Raw genomic sequence first — 22,385 nt, 5'->3', positions numbered from 1 at the left:
AATCAGCTATGGCATGGTCAAGACGATCTCTGCATTTCAACCGAGCATTAGAAAGGGGAAAAAAGGAGAATTAAGAGACTTTAATAGTTGTTGGTGCCAGACGGACCAGATTGAGTATTTCAGAAACTGCTGATCTACTAGGATTCTCACGCACAGCCATTTCTACGGTGTACAGAGAATGATCCAAAAAAGAGAAAATGTCCAATGTCCTGTTAATGAAAATGCCTTGTTGTGCCAGAGGTCACCGGAGAATGTAGAGTGTATTAATTGAGCAGTTGCAAGGGCTATTTAATGTAACCATGAAAGTTTTTATTCTTTTTATGTTTTTTTACCTTTTATTTGCAGTTTTGATAATCATGGATTGCCCTTTTTATTTAAATTATCCCTATGTCTAACTTGAGATGACAGGAGTTTGGCGATTTTAATAGCCACCACTTAAATTAAATTTCAATTTTTATTATTATTTATTATTAGTCTTTAGTTTAAGTTTTGAACAAAATAAATGGTTTGGGAATCTTTATGTATTTCAAACCAAAGAATAGTGGAAAAAAAAGAAACAAGTCGAACGTTTGCAAAGTTTGTGTCTTCCCTGATGTTTTTGACATGCGGTCGCGGAACCAGGAATGAAACCTCGGATATGGAGCAGTGTGACTGGCACACATGCTCTACCCACTGGGCTACATCTGCCACTCATCTGCAGCTCAGATGGGGTAGCTGCCACTCTTTCATAATTAAAGGTGCTGATTTCAAGCATATGGCAAACAGCGTGAGACATAAGGCTGTGAAATTAAAAAAAAAAGAGCAAAGCAAAGTGTGTTTAATCTTTAATAGTAAAAGCATTTAAGATTTTTTCAAACTATTAAAGATTGGGGGAGGGGGGAAGGTTGGAAAATCTTTCAGAACATCAGATGTGATGATAGACTATGATCATCTGTTTACATTTTTTCTGCCTCTGCATTAAAGTTAATGCCTTTTCCGCAATTTGACAAATTTCTGAGTACAAAGTGTTTTTACTGCCTGTCAGAAGTGTTGAGCTGCACAACTATCTTTCCAGCTGAGAATCTCAGACTCTGCATGTGTTTTCTTTGCTTTGCTGCTGTATCCTGAAGTGCTTCTAAACTCAGACTTTAATTCCAACGTAGAAGCGGCAGAACAGTTTAAAATCATCAAAGCGAGCTAAAGTGGAATGTGTAATGAATATTTTCCACTAATCATAATTTTGGTAAAAGTTGATTTTTTAATAACTTTGTATATTTTAATGTTTTAATCATCATCATGGCTGAAAGCTACTGTTTGCCACTTCAAATGCTGCTTGTTAAAAGGTGAGACAACATACAACCGCCACAGGCTTGCATCTAAAATGACTTTCATAACTCTCATAATATCCTGCCACACCTTTCATGCACCCACATGTTTAAAATCCCCAAATCGTCTCATGAAACATGCCGATTTGCCTTTTAGACACAAAAATGATGTCTTATTAACATCCCACCTTTTTAAGGCATTCATCTCACTTTTAATTGATTGGTGCCCACCCGTTTAAGCTGTCGATTTAAATTGAGATTGTGTCTGCAACAGCTTTAACAGTGCATTGGCAGTCATAAATGCTAAGGAGAAATGTGCTACTCACAAAAAGTTAGGGATTTGGTTCTGCAAAGATATGCAGAATAATGAATGACAATAAACAAAATTTTCATTAGTTAGAAATCTAGTAACCCTAAAAATGAAGACAATAATAAAGATAGCTCAAAATAACAAAAATTGACCACGACAGTTGTGGGGATTTCCACCATTGCTGCAATGACAGCTTAACAGTAACATCCTATGCCCCTCACTAACTTCATGATGTTGTTCTGGGGCAATGTGTTCCACTCTTCTGCAAGTGCTACATGTCACCTGGTAGAACTGTATGTCCTTTAATCTTTGCTTCGGCTGGTCCCAGCTGTGGCGTATGGGGTTCAGGTCAGAGGACATTGCAGACCATGAGGCACTCCACCAATGCTCCACCATGTGGTGGAGCATTGTCATCCATGAACAGGAGGGTGGAGGTATGCTGGTGGAATTGGGGGATGATGATGGTTCTGTGACACCTTTGAGGTAAGACGCTGTAATGACTGGGCCATCTATAATAACTAAATTGGTCTTCATTCCTGGATCTTTCACAAATTCTGCCAGTAGTTCTGTGTCTTAATATAAATCCGACACTTTGAGACTCACTAAGTTCACCTCCAACAACTGACTGCCTACTACCAACCCAAAGGTACGCTATGGTCAGGTGGTGCTGCTCATCCGTTAAGCGACGTCCTGTGTTCATGGCTGAATGCTGAACTTGGAATGACTTACCAACAACATTTAACTGTTTATACTCACAGAATGCTGAAATGATGCCTTATTATAAAAGGTTTTTCCCTATATTTTTATGGTTTTGGCCGCATTAAGTAAGACACAATGTACACAGTGAGACTATTGTGTGGAAAACACAAAATGAGGTGTGTCTCTCACCCCAATACAATTGTCTCCCAAACCTGTTAAGTGAAATTAACACTGCATATGACATTTTTCACAATATCCCTAACTTACTGTGAGTGGTGTAGATGAGCCCGTGTCCCTAATAGTCAGAGCCTTTATCATTGTTTTTAAATACTAGATAACATAAAAGGTCATGCAATTTTTTTTTTGAATTTAGGTTTTAAAAGAGACTTCTGTCAAATAAAAGCAACAATTTTGACCAGTCTTTAACCTAATAATTATTTTTGATGCTGTTTGGATCACTGTATTGATTTTTAGTTAGTTTAGTCTTTGATAAGAAATGGCCAGATCAATAAACTATTTTTGGATGGCTTTAAAAATAAAGCATGCTTGCTTTTAGAAATATATATTTGCTTATTATTGTGTTGTCTGAGTAGCTGCAAGAGAAAAAATATCCCATGACAGGTTTTGTGATCATCTGTTTTGCATTTTGAAATATGATGCGGGCATCGTAGACCCTTTCAGTATCATATTGGACTCGTGGGACCCCTGCTCGCCTTTTTTTAACTGGCTTTGATCCACAATTTTTCTTCAGCTCTTGGCAAATAGCTATCATTCCCTCTGAATACTGAGCAACTTTCATCCATCTTTTCTGGCAGTTGCTACAGTTAACTGTCTTGTCATCTGTGCTTTGGAGATTGACTATGCCAAAGATAAAGAATGGATAGTTTTTTTTAGTTTTTTTTTTTTAATTCAGCTAAATAATAAAGCTTTATATTGTGTCAAACAAGTGTCAAGACAAGACTTTAAACAAGATAAAAATCTGGAAAAAAACAAGATTTGTATTACATGTACGTGTTTTCTAGCATGCTTAAGATAAAACAACAGAGAGTGCAAGGCAGAAAATATATCAGTTTGCCCCCGGATTCCCCTCGATCCCTCTGATTCTCTGCTTTTACAGAACTAAATCTGTTTGTCTGGCACAGCATAACACGCCTCGGGCCGTTCTACCTCATCCTGACCCCACCACTCGGTGCCTGTCCTTGTTTCCAATTTAAGAGCCCTATTACTCACTTTATTCTGCCTGACCTTCAAACATGCACAAAATTCTCCAAACCGCACATTCAAATGATGCAAGTCTGCATTTATACAGAGGCATCTGCATCGCAAATAGGTGTTTGCTCACACACATTCATTTTTAAGTTTTTCCATTTTTTTTCCCCCTCTCACAAATGAAGCTTAGTGAATGTGATTTTGCATACTTGCTGCTACAGCCCCTCAGATCATGTTGCGTGCATTATAAATGACAATTTCGAATACATTCACATTTGCATGAATGTACATGCCAGATTAGATCCGGCTTGAGTTGCAAATATTTTGTTAGCCAGTTAGAAAGCATGCTTGCTGAACACATCTGTACCAGTGATTGGATTAACTGGTGCTGCTGTCACTTAAATGTACTTCCCAACACACGGTCAAAGACATGCATTTCAGACACACTATCTACTTCTCGAAATGCATAGACTACATTTTCACAGTAGTGAACAGTTAAGCTGACATGTAAGTGCATGTTAAAGCGATCTGTCTTGCTCTGAGAGCCACAAACGTTGCATTCAGAAACATGCATGTAGTAAATCTGAGTGCAGAACAAAACACCTCTCATTATTCACGTCATGTCAGTAGGAACAAATCAACAAATCTACTAACATGTTTTTATTTTATAAGTTCTTGGAAATTCCTTAGTATAATTCTAACATGTGACCTTCTTCCTCTTTCAGCTTTCCCTCCTTCACACATGTATTGATTGATGCCTGTGTAAATAGACTGTATAAAAACCTACCCTCCTGTTTTTTCTAAAGGTTTACATGTGCTGATAATGCTTGTCATGCACTGTAGCTAAACATTTTTTGAAAATATTCCATATTCAGAAGATTAAAGAAAGGGACAAATGTTAATCAGAGTTCAATTACATTTGTTTCCAATTTTTAGCTTTGTACTGTTGTTCCACATGACCAACCTTTGAGATTAACTCCATATGTAGGTCTAGAACTTTTGAATGCCATAAACTAAAATTCTTCCCCTAAATTAACACTGAAAAAGCTACTCTGACCTAGAAAAAAGTGTCATAAAGTATACTGAAGTTACCTGATTTTAAGAATAAACTGAACTCCTTGATTTGCAAAGTTCACAACACTGCTGTGTTGCAGAATTTTATTTTAACACCCAGAGTCTATTTCCCGTGTTTAACCGACTGTAGCTTGGCTGGTTAATGAAAGTATGTTGGAAAAATAAAACCCTGATAAAAGTTGAGCATTGTGCTGCAGCAAGCCATTTGTAAAACACCACTTTAATGTCGTTGGAGTCTATTAATTTAACCAGAAAGCAGCTCGCTTGCATCTGCCATAATGCTGTTGTTGTGTGCTGCTGTTGCTGCTTCGGTGTGAGTTGGGGATCACTCTTGGCCAAAACTGCTATGCAGACCTAAATGGTTCAGTAACGACCAAGATCTGCTTTTGTACTATTTAACTACTTTTCCCCCTTCTGTTCAATGATCTTTCAATATTTTACTGCCTGCTTTCAGTACATTGCTACCTGTGTGTCTAGTGTGTTCTTCTGGTCAAAAACCCAAGCTGACTTGGGATTGTTCCAAATGTTTACATACCAAACCACAAGGAAATAAGCCCCAATAAAGTATGCAGGAAAATTTAAGATGAGAAAAAATGTCTCCAAGTTAATAATTTTATAACCAAGCTCATTATAAAACAAAGAACATTACGTGGTGTCATAGTATAAATATGTAGTTCTATTTGGTTCCTACTCTGAGGATGTACTGGGATTCATCAAACCTGCCAGTTCTGAAAACGTGCAGAGTGACTATTGGCTTTTTATGGATAAAGCATGAAGCAGATGAGTGCAACTATATCCTTTTTATAAATTGTGGACAAAAGATGTGATGTTTTCAACACATAGAGCCTTAAAAGAGCAGAAGCTAAAAGCTACAAGTACACAGAGTACATCACACCCAAAGCCAACCCCATGTATGCTAGTTACAAATTTCATCAAAAGTTCCTAGGAGAGCATTAGTCATTAGAATAGTTTGTCGCTGATCCTTGTATGCTTCTATGAAAATAATGCCCAGCAAATCCAGGAGTGTCTGCACGAAAGGGAAGCTGGCAGAGCAATACATCAACAAAAAGCCTTTGCCAAAATAGACAGATCGCTGCTTTGCTTAAAGCCACAGTATGCATAGCCCAAAATAGAAACAGCACCTCAAATACCATGGAAAAGATCTTTCTGTCCAGTAGATTTAAGCTTCTCTCACATCAAATGTGGACATTGACAGTGTTTCATATCCCACTCTCTAACATCAGAAAGTTAGAGCAACCAATCAACTTCTTGTCATATAGTGGATAAAAGGAATTACCAGCTTGATACTATATGTTAAATGAGTCCTGGAATAACCAATGTTTGGTCTTGTTGAGTTCAAGTGCTCCTAAAGAAGGATTGAAATGAGCTTTTGCTAGTCTTGTGACCCAGTCATTTTTATGTCACCTGGAAGAAATGAGTGACAACCTTCACTGACCTGGAAGAAAGGCGTACTCAGCTGTTGCTGACAAGCAGGCGAAGTCCGGTAGGCATCTTGGGTCATTTACAGCTGGTGAAACACAGACTATAACGGGATAAATCAACCCCTTCAGAGCACAGAGGCTCTGTGCCACTAGGAATCGGCACTCAGAGACACAAAGATTGTTTCACAGGCTCAGTGGTCACAATAGAGGGACACTGAGAAGAGGAGACTTTCATGGAAGGAGCTGTGAGAATGGAGGCGAACCTATGATACTTTCCCATTCCCAACTAACATTATTCATGGGTTAGACCCCACATTCCCTCTTTCTCCATCTTTATCCATCTTAAAACACTTCCTGGTTTTGTAAAAGAAGCCTGTCCCAATGCAGATATACTGGGTGGCTTAACCCTGGTGTTATGATGCCTGGCAGTCAGTTTAGAGGCCAAGAGAATAGCCACAAATCCACCACCTCCTCCACCACCTAAGGCTGATTCCAAAATAAACTCAGTCTTGCAAAAGAAGACAGGATAATGCAGGATATAGGATGGTTGAATAAAGCATTAAGATCACAAAGGATCAGTGTGCAAATGTATTTTTTTTATGAAGTTCTTTCTAAATCACAAATCATCACAATTTGTAATTGTCTTTTATGCCAGTGGTCCCCAACCATTTTCAGGCCGCGGACCGGTTTAATGTCAGACAATGTTTTCACGGACCGGTCCAAACTGGTTCGTAGTTGGTGTTTTATACTTTTTGTATTCCGGTTTCTAAAAAAGCTAACATTTTTTCACATTAAAATACTACTATGAAAATTCAAAAATAAACCTTTTTTTTTTTTTTTGCAGATGACAGGGATTTGGGGAAGGAAAACTGTTGATTTGTTGATGTTGTTTCTGATTTGCAAAAATTCAACAAAAGCAACATTACTCAGATCATCTGTAGCAGCAAAAACTTTTTTGATATTTTGTTTTTTACATAGATCCCGATTTATTCTGTTCTGGTTTCTTAACAGCTCCCTGTCTAATTCCCCCTTTATCCCCCTTTAACCAGTTACTTCAGAACAGAAACATCGTTGGCAGGTCAGCAACCTTTTTTGGTTGAATCTTCATTCTCTGTCAAACGTTTGCGGCTGGTTTATACTTAGACTTTGTGATGAAGATGAAGATGTAGAATCAGGCAGAGCAGCTTCTGGGTCGTGGGACCAACTGTCCCAATGAATCCGTATGCAAAACCCCTCAAATAAAACTCAAAAATGTTAGCACTTCAGCACTTCACTTCATCTTGCCTAAACATTTTTTTTTCCTATTTATTCAAACCTGCCCTTTATACATTTATGTAAACGTGTTCGAGTTCAAATGTTCTTCTCTTTGTTTGTAGCTTGTAATTAATTTGGGATTAAACTTTGTATCTTGGAAAATATATGCAAACATTGATCTCCCCACAAATTTTTCCTCAGTTTTTTGTTGTTTTCTCCTTTTTCCCCCTCGCCTCTAAGCCCCTCCATATGCATTAACATCAACCTTATTATGAATAATCACCATTCACGGGTGCATGGGTTTTTAATGTTTCTTTTTTTTTTTCCTTTTTCCTGAAGTTACCCAAATTGGCCGTTCTTCTGTGAAACTGTATCTACACACATAATCCACACACACTATTCAATTTCAACCCATCTGTCACCACAACCTGGCAACTCAGAAGCTGTTCAAGAGGCGTGTGCACAGCTGCTGTCTGAGCTGACCAGCAGAGTCCTGAATGAAATCGCTGCTACTTAGCTAGTGCTGCCACGCTTCATCACAGTAATGGCATGTTAAGCCATACATTCATCCCAGGTCAGTGCAGTTTATCTCAACAAATGTGGTATTTTTCTTTTAAAATTCAAATATGAACAAAAAAGTCCTAAATAAAGACGCTCAAAGTAACTGTTTTGTCTGGATTCCCTTTAAACTACTGCAACATTATATATTTATGGACATTATGGGGGTAAATATTATAAAGGAGGCCAAACGTCTGATTGTGATGCTATGTATGAAACTGTGAAATAATAGAGACAAAGTTGTGTTTTTTATGATGTTTTGTGAAAAATTCCAACAGATGGTACCAAGGAGATGGTGACAGAGAGAGGAGTTTAGTCGGATGCATTGGACTGTGGGGCTGTGAAACAAATAGTGAGATGAATGTGTCTGCAGTTTTCTACAATAGGTCTACTGGTTTTCAGCCTTGGAATTCTTGGCATTAATGTTTAAAAGGAACTGAGTTTTCAATGTATTACTGCTTAGTTAATGAAAACCGGGTTCAAATTGAGGAAAGCCAACTGATAATGGAAAAGAAAAGTGGTTTAGAAGGACGAACAGCAATGTAATGAAAAAGACCAGAGGGCTGGATTTTGACAGAGTTTTTACCTCATTTGCAATGTGTTATTTATCACCAGCCTGGTAGCCAAATGCTCCTATCATCTGGATTATATACACATATACAGTGATACTGTCAACAGTCCCGTGTGATGAGGAAAATGTGACTCTGTCCTTTAGCTTTTGCATGTCTTTTTTAAAAGAGGATCATGCAAATGACATTAAAATCCGTACTGAGTGTTGACTCCATATTCCTTGATTCACTAAGCCTAATACGTCAGGATGTAGCAAAAAAGACATATTTGTAAAAAGTGCAAAGACAAATAAGCACAGATAAGCAAAAAAAAAAAGCTGCAATCAAAATACATTTTTAACTAAAAATGGGAAAAAAGTATTTCCTTTATAGTTTTTTTTTTTTTTTTGATGTTTAGTAGGCTGCTAGTTTTTTTCACTTATTATAAGTCCTAAAAGCAGATTATGGCCTCACAGGAAATGAGGAGTAGTTTTTTTAAAAACACATTTAAACTAAAGCAGCGAACATTGTGTTCACCTGAAGCTATGTATGTGGTGCATTCAAGAGCATGCTGAACGTGGGTTTTTGAACACACTTTTAGAATTCAGTGTTCACTCTGAACCGTCGCTACCTTATATTAGCGCATGTACTCACATTTGGAAAAAAAACTTGGTGCGAAATGTTGTAACGGTGTAAATATCGCTTCAGTTTTTTTTCTTTCATAGTTCTATTCCAAATTTTGAAATACTTGGTATCATATAATTCCGGCTGGGACCAATCCAGAATTATTTATTACTCCTCCATGATCAATTTTCAGATCGTTGGTACTTCCTGTGTTTTGAAATGCCAAATCCGAGCCCCTGATTGGTCAAAGTTCACCTGTTTTAACTTTTGATGTGTGTTTTGTATGCAGAGCCCAAATATTTTCTTAAAAACTTGCTTATCGGTAAATACTCAGAAATGTGCGTTTACATTGACTTTTCATGGAGAGAGGTTGCTCGAATGCACTTTTCCGAGCCAGGTGAGCCGAGTGAACGTACCACTACTTTATTATTACAAAGTTTGATAAAGATGAATTTAAAAAAAGGACACTAAAGAAGTTTAGACTGAAGATATCTCCAAGGAGGGAATTATTTTCATTTTTTATCCATCTAAAATCTTTGGTTTACGATGAAAAAAATAATGCAGCTTCTTAAACTTTATAATTTAAATTTTGCTTTTCTTTCTCAGTGTCATGTTTGGTATTAAACAAAAAAGGCTTAGGTCTGACTTTCATTGGACTTGAGGTTTAACCCATCCCTGGGCAGTTTGCTAGATTAAACATTCTTATTTAAAACAAAAGCTTTCTAAAGAAGTAACTTTTCATGTAATTAATAACCTCGCTGCACACCACAACTAATCAGTTTAATCACACTTAGGAGAGGTTATTGTGAATTTTTTTTTTTTCTGTTTTTCATCAAATGTATATATATATATATATATATATATATATATATATATATATATATATATATATATACTATTATCATCCTTTCCTAAGTCTCTTCAGGCAAGATTGAAGTGTCAAAAAGTAGTAAGTATGGTACTTTGAAAGCTAAACAGCTATCAAATTTTGAATTCTTTGCAGAACTGAGAAGCTTAAGGAGTTACTCTTCCTCTTTGAAAGACAATGAGCTTTCTTTGAAGAGATGTTACTGACAAAAAAAAAAAAAACTTTAAAGATGCATACTGACGTTCTTAAACCAGCTAAATGCCTGCACAGCATGTTTGAATACAAGAGCGTGTCATCATATAACAAGTACTGATTTTCCTTCGTTTTTAGTCTGGCAGTAGCGATGTGAGCAGCCACAAGCTGACCGTGAGCCTGCGCTTGCATTCTTTCTTCTTCTCCCTGCATTTTTTCCCCTCTGCATCACACATGACGAATAAATTCAGAAGCAATTTTACACCACATTGCCTTAGCTTCACTTTCCAAAGCCAGCCAGACTCGAGCACTTCAACTCAACTCTCCACCCATTTAGGTGCAGCAGACCGAAAGAGCTGCTCCAGCTTTCTGTACACAATTTTCACTGAAACCTAATAAAACTTTTAATCATGTCTGAACTCTTTATGGTGCTGGCAAATTTTGATGAACCATGGTGAAACATTTATGAAGTGCATAAAAATATTACTACTCCCACTCAGCATTTATTCAGGAATTATGACGGTGTCAGGCTAACAAAGAAGAAAGAACCTGTCACTCTATTACTGGCAATAAAGAGATTTCAAGAATGGGGATGAATAGGGAAGGGAAAAAAAAAAGGATTTTAAAACAATAAAAAGAGACGACGAAGGATTCATTTTTTATTCTAAAAAAAAAAATCTAATAGAAAAAATGAGAACTAGATGATTAATATTTGAAGAAATGTCCAAAAAATAAAGAGGAAATTGCTGTAATGAGACACTGCCTTATAAATCTCATAAGTGGTTGTTGTTCAGTTACGTGTCAAAATACCATAGGATGCATGGCTTGTGCTTATTTTTTACCTCAGAGATTATGTGATGACAGAATCTGTCCATGTATTCTCTGCATATGAAGAAAAATCTGGGGGCCTGATGTTCATCTCCTGATGAGGCTCATCTGTCTGAACTGCAATACACAGATAGAAGGAAGGGTACCTGAATGGGTCATTTTGGTGCTGAGTGCTCTCATAACTCACTATCCGTGCTGTTTTAAAGTTGTTTTATTGAATACTTGTATTTGTTTTTTGCAAATGTGTGCTTCCTGTTTAGTAAATGGATAATCTTGAGAGTTGTTTGACACCGATTTATAGTGTTTCTTTCACTCGGAACAATATGTTTGCTTTCTGTTCCCTTTAATTTCCCAGGTATAAGATCTTGTTTAAGATTTTTTGTTTTTGGAAATTCAATCAATCCATCCCTCCATCAATTATCAATTGAATATCAATTGATCAAATGATTTATGGAGAACACAAACAAAAACAAGTTATACATTTTTTTCTAATGATGATCCTCTTTAGAAAAAGTCGTTATAATTTAAAGTAGGAAAAGAATAGCTCAAGGTGTTTTTTTTTTACAGCCAAACATTGTAGTGGGTCACAACACAAGAGTTAAGAACCAAACAATATCCTTTCATAATGTATTTTCTGTTTTCCTTACAGTACCTAGAATGTCAGAAAAAGTAGTTGTGAAGAACCCAAACATAGCAAGACCAACTAATTCACTAAACAAAAAGTACAAATAAATAAAAAAAATCCTGAACCATGATGAATTGAAAGTGTCACAAGGCAAAGGCACTGAGAAAAACTGACTGAGAATCATACACTTAAAAACATTGATGGATCAATTCAAGCTAAGATGATTGGAAACTGAAATCATGGCGTGGTCTTTACCCAGATGGAGGCAGAAACAGAACCTTAAAGACATAAATAAAAAGCTACCAAAAATCTAAAAAACGTTAACAGGAATAAAAAAAACTACAGACACAATCCAAAAAACAAAAAACAAAAGTCAGATGCTCACAGACTTTTCAGCCTGCATCATTTCAGTCAAACTCTTTGGGGATTTTGCACGAGAGCGGCTTTCATCTCAACACTTTGTGCCAAACAAACGCACAGGAACTCAGCCTGGATGCTTCAAATTAAAGTCACTGTGATGAGCAGGTGTGCAACAGCAGCAGTCACAGGCATGCAGGCATTCCATTCATCTATTTGGTTTTATACAGAATATAGTAAAAAAGGCAGATCTTTCAACAAACTTCATCCATCATCTGTCCACTCGCTGTTGCTCCCTTCAGGGAGACACCAAAACTTTGTTACAAAGTTAAACAAGATAAACGAACAAGTTAAACGAGATAAAATCTCGTAAATTTACGAGAAAAAAGTCATAGATTAACAAAGAGAAAACACCGAAGTTGTCCGTTCATCGGAGCATCGCTTGAAGATGAAAGATTTGGAGCCTTTTGTGAAGCTTTATTTCCAGGTTTATTATAGGTTTAAAACAAAGAGATTCTGAACCTTTGGCGACTCAAAATCAGATTATTGTCAGTGGACCCGGTTTTCCGGGGTTCAGTGTCAGTAAAGCGGAGTTTCATATGTAAAATAAGGAGCTCAGAGACACATTTGGGTGCAGAGGATCATTGCAGCTTTTATTCTCCTTTTCATTCATAAACCCTGAAGTTCATCTGTCACCTTACGTCATGAACCTGTCATCAGATCCGAACACCAATGCGGAAGTAAACGTCCCGTTATATCATCAAACAACAAAGATGAATGAAAATAGTCTATTATATTAGCATTAGAACGTTGAAAATGCCAAAAAAAGTGATCCTCCTCCTCAGACGGAAGCGTCACACAAACGTAGAGATCTTGCTTTTGGTGGAGGAAGAAAGGATTGAAGTGGAAAGCTGCAGGGACACCGATGGCTTCATCCGGCTGCAGAGATCCTGCAAACCAAACATCAATAAATAAAACTTTAATAAATTGTAAATCAAACAAATGAGCTTCCAGATATTTGGAACGTTCAAGCTCATTCAGCTCACCTTTTCAACAAAGTTTAGTCGGTCTGCTCTGTTGCTGCGCGGCGTTCACCTGCTGCTCTGCATGCTCACTTCCACTTAATATCGTAAATTTACGAGTTTTTTTCTCATAAATTTACGACTTAAAATCTTGTAAAATTACGAGTTTTTTCTCCTAAATTTACGAGTTTTTATCTCCTAAATTTACGAGATAAAAACTCGTAATTTTACTTTTTTTTTTTTTTGGTGGCTTTTTTTTTTTTTTTGGTGGCCCTAATAGTCCGTCGTATTTTAGTCCTGTGTGCCAACTTAAAAAAGAAAAAAAGAAAAATGCTACTCTACTATTGAGCGTTCGTTTAACTTCAATTTGCAAAATTGTAATAATTAAATTTAGTAGCATGGTATATTTACTTTCTTGGTACACTTTAGAATCCTGCCTCTGAATGACTTAAATGAGATGTGTGTACTTTATTTTGTTTTTTTTACCTAATGTTCCAAAAAGCGTTGGTGTTAACAGCGACTGCACGGATGTGTTGCTGTATTTTTTTTAGCCGTTTTCATTTTCTCTGAAGTGGTGAAGCGGTCCCTCACTGAGCACTCCTTCATAGCCACAAGAACAGCATTGATTTTTCCTTGCCGTCTTTATTCCCTTTGCACGTCCGAAGATTATGAAGTGTAATCTCTGTGATCCTGTGGGCTCTTAAGAGATCACATATGTATAAACATGAGGAAACTGGCGCGATCTTGTTAGGAAAAGGGTATTTTCTCTGACACATCCAAACTATAATAGAGATGTGAAATAAAATAAGCTTTATTGCCAAGCTGAGGATGCATTTGTAGCTGCCAGCGTGTATTTTGAATGATTTATTTATTATCCAGGGTTGTAACAGTATGGAGGCTCACGCTAATTACCACTTGGAGGTAGCCATTGTTGGTGGCTGTGTGTTTTGTGTGCTCGACATTGGCATGCTAGCGCAAACAAAGCCTCTTATAACATTTGTCTTGTTAAATCTCCAGACACAGACATGGTTGTAGGAAAAAAAGAAAAAAAAAGTCTCCTCCCCAGATGATAACTCATTCTTTAGAGCAAAATAGAATTTTACTGAAAAAATGGCCTTCAGATTAAACTGGGATGGACAAGACAACTGTGGGAAAATTGGTATGTTGACAACTTGCAATTCTGTCATTGAATACACTGTAATTATAGCATCTTTTTTTCTTCCTTTCCTTTTTACAGTTAAGTGAGCAAAATTTGGATCATCTCTCATGTCTCCAGCTCTGTAGAAAGCAATTGTTACGCATCAAAAACAGGCTGCAACCATTGAATGGTTGATTGTAATGAAATCATTTTTCTTTTTTCCTTGTTGTTTATTGTGTTTTTTCATTTTTTTTATGTCTCTCCCAGCAACTGGACATGTGTTCAGTCCACAAGGGGGATCGGGGTCAGAGCCTGAAGACGACAATCAAACAAAGTTTTACACAGAGCAACACAGAGGGCGAAGACGCAGCAAAGGTGAGGAGAAATGCAATTGAACATTTTCATCTTGGGAAGATATTTTAAACACATTAACATAAATAAGAGGGGAGCCTCTTTTCCAAAGCACACTTCTGGGAGAGCTACAACGAATAAAAAAAAAGAAAAACCTCATTTCACATTATAGATCGTGCTTGAAATCGAAGGACGTCCACATTTTTTAAGCAAAAAGCCTCTGGCCAAGCTTCATTATTTGATGAGTTGGGGGTGAGAACATGTTGACACTTACCCTAGCTTAATATGAAGGGAAATAATGGCATATAAGGTTCCTAGCAGAGGGAAATGAGGCTAGTCATTTCTGGAATTGTCAGCATAGCTGGAAGTGTAAAGGAGTCGTGCACACTCCCTGTGGGGTTTAAAGTGCTGTTTCATAGCTCAGCCCAATGACACTCAAACCAGATATATGATCTGATGTAAATGGAGGTTCTGTGTTGAAGTCAGCTGAATGGAATAACTCCCCTTTCTTCCTATGGGTTGATATTTGAGAATAAAGGATCTAATAAATGTGGATTTTTGCTTTTTGTGTGTGTGTGACCTGCAGAAAAATGGATCACTTAGTCTCTCAACTTGGGTCTCAATAAAGTGATGTAAAAAAAGCAAGAAAAGAAAAAGAGTTTTCCTTTTTACTTACTTTGCTTAGACTTCACTAAGCATCAATTCTTTTTTAAGATGGCTCTGGTCTTAAACCAGCCATTTTACCACAAAATCCACTTAAAGGCTGCTTTAAATAACAGATATGTCAGTCGAAAATTGATCCTGGATGGAAAAAAATAATAATAAAATAAGTCATATGGTTAATGTTTGAGTTATTTTAAGGTCTTCAAAAAGCAAATATTTCAAAGTCAAAGATGCATGTGGTAAATGTCTGTCAGATGCAAATGAAGGCGTTTTAAAAATGTGGGTTTGCTGTCAGTCATCACTGATGTGAAGATGGTTGATAGCTGAATATTGACGCAAAAAAATAGATCATTTAAAAGGCCGCCTCTGTATTTTAATAAAGATGCTTTTTAGGCTTGAAGACATATTAAATCTTTAGCTTCAGTTTAAACCTTTCTTTAAATGTGGATAGTAACAATTGGATAAACAAACGGCCGGTTTATTGACCCATTGTTTCATTTTTTTAATTTCACTTATTAATGTTTTTTTTTCTTCAAAAAATAGGCGGATGAACTCATTTTGAATAAAAGCTGCAGTGTTTTTGGACATTTAGCTGTTTCACATTGACATTTACCATTTTCTATCAAATGTACCAAAACTGTGAGTCATTTCCCCTGACTATTGTTCGTAAACTGGGACCTAGTTCCTCATATAATTGGCTCGTCAGTGATTACTCAGTACCTGGCTCCATTTTTGTTGTTGTTTTGTTTTCTTTAAACTGTCGTCATTCATAAAGTCAGAGTTTGTTTTGCTTGGACTCTTCACATGTAAAGTTTTGTAGTCTTTTATTCACAAAAGTGTTGGATTTTATATTCAGACCTCACCAGCCAAATCCTCATTGGATCAAGTTTGAATAAAACAGACTAAAAGTGTCTGTTGCACCCCATATGTGTGCTCACATTCATTTTGTGCCCATAATGCAAGTGGCTTCGTGAGCATACATCCTCTGTCCCACTCAGTAAGCTTTTACAGTAATTGACGAGCCCATTCTGAAGCCCACTGACACCACCCTGACCCCTGAGGGATTAGCTGCTCTGTTCCTATGGAGGTAGAAAGCCCGGCTGGATTCATCAGTGAAACTTTGTTGTGTTCTGGTGGGTTCACCTTGGGCTTGATGACCCCAACTCCAAATTCATGTTGAGTTTTCTCCAGCCTCCTGTTTTTCATCGTGAACACAAATAACTTAAAAGTGAAACATAAAATTATCCTATGTTTGATATGTCTCTGTATAAATGTAAAACTGCAAATTGTGTTGTTTTGTGCATTATTCTTGCATTGATTGCTTGAAATAAACCATTTCAAATCAAATAAATTTAACCCTTGTGCTATCTTAGATGACCCCACCCTTACATTGACGTGTTCTCCCTGCCATGACAAAGGTGGATAAAGGTGGAAAGATTTCATGTAATCCATGGACACCAGTGAAGATCACAAATCATTGAAGAAAAAAGCTTCAGCGCACTGTCTAGTGGGTCTAGATGACCCAACTCCCAATGTTCAAGTGCCTAGGATAGCACAAGGGTTACAAAATAAAAAAAACTGTGAAATTGTATCTTTTGTTTCCTATGAATTCCAAAATAATAAGCATGTTGCATAACTTGTACCGGTAAGTAAGATCTTTGTTTTTTTTTCAGGGTCAGCCAAAGTTTAATTCTCACCCTATAAAATATTTGTATTCTCACGTAAACCCCCTCTTGCATAAGTCACTTATGAAATTATCCATTTCATTCCTCATGAAATTGTTTCATGTCATAAAACACGAGAGCGGTAATAGCTTTACTGTCTCAACTGACTTTCAAAACACGTGCATAGGCACCGGGGACAGTGTAGGTATTTCTCTACAAGCAAACCATGCATATCATTTAGTCTGCAGAAATTGAAATGTTGTATTATTTTGCTAATAGGTCTGTTTAAATATACACATTCTTGGTTGAAACAGCGGAGTGATTCCATGTAGGTACATATTCTCCTGTTCCCGTAAGCCTCCTTTAGTCCATGCCAACTCCTGTCCAATGATGGATGTCAGCAGACAGGGGTTAAGCAGCTAATTTCATTTCCCATATCCTAGCTTGGAAATGGGAGCCCTGACAGAGCCAAAGGGCAAACAAAACAATGAATCTGTAACCCTGCCAATGACTGTAAGATCATACATCAAAATGCTGAATGATTATAGCAGCCTTTATGTGTCCAGGCCAAGCTAAAATCTGGGTCAGATTGATGCATCAGAAATATAATCAACTGCATTGTCGAGGAGTAAAAATGGCTCAAAGGATGTAGTATCATTTCTTTCTCGCCCTGCTATATATATATATATATATATATATATATATATATATATATATATATATATATGCAAACACACATTTCATCATTATCTCTTGTTAAAGAGACACTTAATAAAAGAAGGGGTTTGTTGTACCCTTTCATTTTTCTTACCTTTCTCTTCTTTTCTCTTCCTTCAGGCCACTCTCACAGTCCCCTAAATAAGGTCACCCTGACGCTGATTACCATCAGCACATGTGTCATTGCCATTGTCTATGCTACGCAGGATTCCTGCCCCCTCACTGTCAAGGTTACCCTCCATGTGCCTGAGCACTTCATTGCAGATGGTAAGTGTACTCAGAGCTCGACTGAATGCTCAACAAAAAGCTGCACACCCCAAAGTGTTTTTTTGCATTTTGGTTTACTACAAACATAAAGAATATGTAAATGATTCTGTGCATTTGTAATCAGTGTGGACTTGCTATATTTAAAATCTTAACAAATTCACAAACACTTTTGGTTCTATAAAATGCAGTTTGGAATATAAAGTTGTAGTCAGGCTCCACCTTTAGAATTTGATTTTGATTTTTTTTATTTATTTATTTTTTCCAATGAGCTCCTTACATAAAAGGTTTATTCCAGGAGACCAAAAGCTGTGCAAGCGTTCTGTTCAATCAAAAGGACCATTTTGAAGCATGTTGAACAACAAGACCAGCTCAATATTCCACCATGTAATTGCTCCTAAATCCACTGATAATACATTTTGCACAAACATATTAGATCACTGCTGGACACTTTGCAAGTCAGAACTGGGCTGTGAATTATTTTAACCTTGTTCATGCTTTGATTTTCAGAGGTTAGGTTTCAGGGGGGAATACACTCTCTGATAAAATTCTTTTTTATGAACATTTTTAGATGACATCAAAGGCGGATGCTGAAAATCTAAGCTGCACAGAAAATATTGAGCTTTCGGTTTTTACTGACCTTGCTTTTTCGTTGTTAACAAACCGCAATTCCTGCTGTTTGGAAAAAAAGTATTCACCAAAGTTCTGGTTTTAGCTGAATAGTTTCTGCTCACACATTTAATTGGATGTCTGTGGCACCAAAAACTTTGCTCTAAATGTTGTACAAGTTGAAAATTTGATTCCAAAAAGAGCAAACTTGGTATTTATCCATTAGGATCATGGAGATGTTTCAAATTCAAATGTGTAACTTGCAATATTTTATGACTTTATTCCACACAGCTGTGTTTATTCAAATATGCCATCGTTGGGTACAGCTGATCTTTACGCAGCTTGACTCTTGAGTGACATGTTGTTGTTAGGCAACAAAGAATAGCGTCATTAGTGTCGTTTTTGTAGATAAAAGACACAGCCGATGAGGTACAGATGGCTTAGCATACTCTCCCTGTTTACTCATTCAAACTGTTTGAATTAAACCTCTCTAGTTTTTGTTTGGGATTTTTGTTGTTTCAGGGCTTCCAGTTTATGAAGTACAGCTGATGTTCACTTTTTCATTAAAAAAAAACCTGAATAAGTTGTCTGGTAGGGATAGAAATGAATGCACTTCAAGTGATTTACTGCCCCGATAAAAAGGGCAGGGGACATTCAGAGTCGTTACATGCAAAATGGGGAACATTCAGCTTCTGATGTTTAGTTTAACCAGTAAAACAAACATTTATGTGACTCTAAACTCTATTTTTTAAGATATTGTTTTTAAGATATAGATCTAGATCAGTGTTTTTCAACCCTTTTTCGAGCCAAGGTTCATTCATTCAAAACTCCTGCGGCACACCAGCAACTAAAAATGTTAAAAAAGTGAAACTCTGTAGTCTGTATCAACGTAAAACCTCTCCACGATCTCACATGCATTTTTGGTAATAATTGAAGCACAAAAAAATTGAAGCTACAGCTGTTTTTCCTAAAAGTTGTGATGCTTTTCAATTCTAATTTTCAAAAACGTTTTCTGAAAGTTTGGCCAGGTAGTTTTTTTCACCCTCCAGTTTATTAAAATACAATTTTATGTAACCTCCCAAAAACCAAATAAAATTACATTCTTTTTTAAACTGTTAATCATTTTTAAATCATTAGTTTTATGAAATTACAAAATAAAATAGTAATAGGCTTAATCTTGACGTCATTTACACTCCCAGTGTGATGTTTGGATGCCGTCCTTTTTATTTCAAGGAGATGCTGGCCATTTGAAAATTGACCATGAAGGAGAAATTCATAACTGGCTTTTATTTATCAGAATACAGCAGAAAAATAAAAAGTTTAGAGCAAGATTTTGTGAGATATGCACTGCTTTGACATTTCATGTGCTAGTATCAGGTAGCGATACCTGTGTGCCTGTGTGAACACTGGACACTATGTGCTAAACACATGTTCACATACCTTGTGTGAATGTAGCCTATTGCTTAAGGTCTGTTACAAAGTAAGACACATAGCATCAGAACAAACACAAATAAACAAAGGATTTGCTTAAAAAAGCTCAAGAGCAACAAGGTCTTTACAAGAATACATGCAAATGAAGTTAAAAATAACCATAAGCATGGGCTTGCAAACAACTGTGTCTTGTCATGTTGACTCTGTCTTCGTTAAGTTATTGGCCATGAGATGTTTGCAGATTCGCTCTTTGTTTTGGCAGGACACCAGAGTTTTACCTTAAGTGAGAGTAGAGGCTAAGGCAGAATCCATGTGCAAGGAGTTAAGTGAGCTAAGAGAGGGAAGAGCTGAGGCCATTTATCTAATGACTGCTGTATCTGTGAAAGCCAGGCATTCACAAATCTGTTGATCTGGCGCTCCTTCCTCCAGAGTCTTATCTTTAGACTGCCCACACGCTCACAGTTTTTCAGCGCATGGTGAAATTTGTTAAAAATGAAACATCAAATTTGAATCTATACCCAAAGGTACAAAATAATAATACTATTACTATTAGTGTTGCTGCAAACCTTAATGAGGATGACTTATCTTAAGAGTGATTAATTATACATTTTTTTACCCTTTGACCTTTGCCCTGACACAGCCAATGTTCATATCTAGTTAGGAAATTATCCAAGAAGTTGTGTTGCTACAACACTTCTTTTAACTGGTTTGTTGCTAACCTGGCTACACATCCTACTTTTGTTTTTCTTCTGCAAAACTTTTGCTGGCTGCATCGAGGATACAGAGATAGACACAGGAGACACAGCAGGTGGGATAAAGCAAACAAACAAGAAAAAAACAACAAAATCCACTATTCTTCTTGCATGCAGTTGGCAAGAGAGGATGCCGAAGCACACAAGCAGCCTAACAAACAAGCAAAAAAAAAAAAAAGGAAAAAAAATCCAACCTGGAAGGTGTATATAAATGTACGTTCGATCAGAAAGGAAGAGGGAAACAGGTATGCCTTGGTTACAGCACACCGGTGAGGAGCAGGGCAACAATGAAGCACTGACCCACAACACACAAGCTGTCCTGTAAAGTCTTTAATACAACACAGAAAAATGATAGGAGGCTGCTGTGCAGACAGGGAATGAGGTCGGACATCACTGCGAGCAGTAAACTAAAATGTGTTAACATCCAAAAAAACAGCAGCATTCACCAATACAGACACAAAATAAAGACTTCTCTTTAAATTCAGTTATGGCCAAACGCACAACATCAAAAAATGGTGCAAAAGGCTAGACTGTGGGCAAAAAAAAAGTATAAAACTTAGAAAGTGCTAAGGCGGTGTGTGAAAGAAACAAGTGCATCCTTGCAACTTGGATAGAAAATGAGGCTTGTGTTAGCAGGGTGCTGCTAATATTAAGGCATTCAAATATTTAATTTATGCCAAGAGGGTAATATGTTGTATTCTTTGTAGAGAAACCACACAAAACATTCTTCTGTGAAAGAGATTACTTCAGGAACAGGAAACATTCAAGGCATGTCCCACCTTTCGCAAGATTGGACTTTAATTACTCCAGAATCATGAAATTTGATAGACTTTAGCAAATACATATCTGTATTATAGACTTTCTAGGACCCTTGTTGCAAAAACTCTGCAACATTTTGAAGGAGTGAGACTTTTGTTTATTGAACTTATTTTTTCCTTAAGTTGCCATGGCAGTCAAGTTTAGTTTTTGCAATTTGCATTTGTGCAAATCACTAGCATTTTGGAGCTGTGTCACTTGAACAGATGAGACCTAATTAGAGATGCTGGCCATAATGCTTGGAACTACATTTGAAAAAAAAAAATGAAAAGCACAGACGTAGCATGCAAACTGTGAGACTTGGGCTTTGGGCTGACAATGACAATTAGTTTTTTTGGTTTTCCATTAGTCAACCATCAACTAAATTAGGTTAGTTGTTCACAATCTTTTGATGAATTTACTTTTTTTTTCTTTCTTTTGAGTGTTGTGATTAATGCAATGGTTTAGGAAATGCTAAGTCAAGCAAAAAATGTAATTGTCTAATGTTATTTTTGACAGACATGACTCCTGAATCTAAAATATCTTTTTAAACATTTACTTAAAAATCAGAGTTTTTTATTTAATTACATTTAGTGACATCATATGTATTTTTTCAATTCCTTTCAGTCTGAAGTAAATGCAAAAACGTATTGGTATAAAGGAAGTTATTTTATATTTTATTTTGTAACCCACGTCACCAATAATGTTAACTTCTATTTACCAAACTTTTAATGAACAATTACCAAGATAATGAGCTTGACCCATAGGAACCCAGAACCATTTTTTTTCCTAAAAACTAAAATTATGTGTATTTTACCACAAACCATGTGGACCACAGAATCAATTCTTAATATTTTTTTGCTACACTGATGTCACCATGGGCTCTTATGGGTTGAATGACAATACATTTATAGGAAAGTCAGCATCTTAACTAAGGAAATAAAGGGATATATAACACTGTGAAATTAGGGATAAGAGGAAAAGTTGACAGAATATTTAGCATTATGGGTACAGTGAAAATCCCACATTTCATGCATAAAAATTGATTTTGCTGCTTGACCTCACCTTTTGTGCCAGTGAGGTATAG

The 22,385-nt window shown here is 36.7% G+C and overlaps 1 protein-coding gene across 2 annotated transcripts in view; it reads left to right on the top strand.

Moving 5' to 3' along the window:
* Nucleotides 1–22,385, top strand: part of astn2 (astrotactin 2) — a 325,617-nt gene that overhangs the window by 130,237 nt on the left and 172,995 nt on the right. For both annotated transcript variants that reach the window (XM_023961099.2, XM_078956323.1), the window contains 2 exons: nt 14,320–14,427; nt 17,568–17,714. In XM_023961099.2, coding sequence (XP_023816867.1) covers nt 14,320–14,427; nt 17,568–17,714 — 255 coding nt within the window. The remainder of the gene's footprint in view (nt 1–14,319; nt 14,428–17,567; nt 17,715–22,385) is intronic.

This window comes from Oryzias latipes, chromosome 12 (genome assembly GCF_053564925.1).
Source record: "Oryzias latipes strain Hd-rR chromosome 12, Olatipes_Hd-rR_3.1".
Lineage (NCBI taxonomy): Eukaryota > Metazoa > Chordata > Actinopteri > Beloniformes > Adrianichthyidae > Oryzias > Oryzias latipes.
This window is presented reverse-complemented; position numbering and strand designations above follow the sequence as displayed.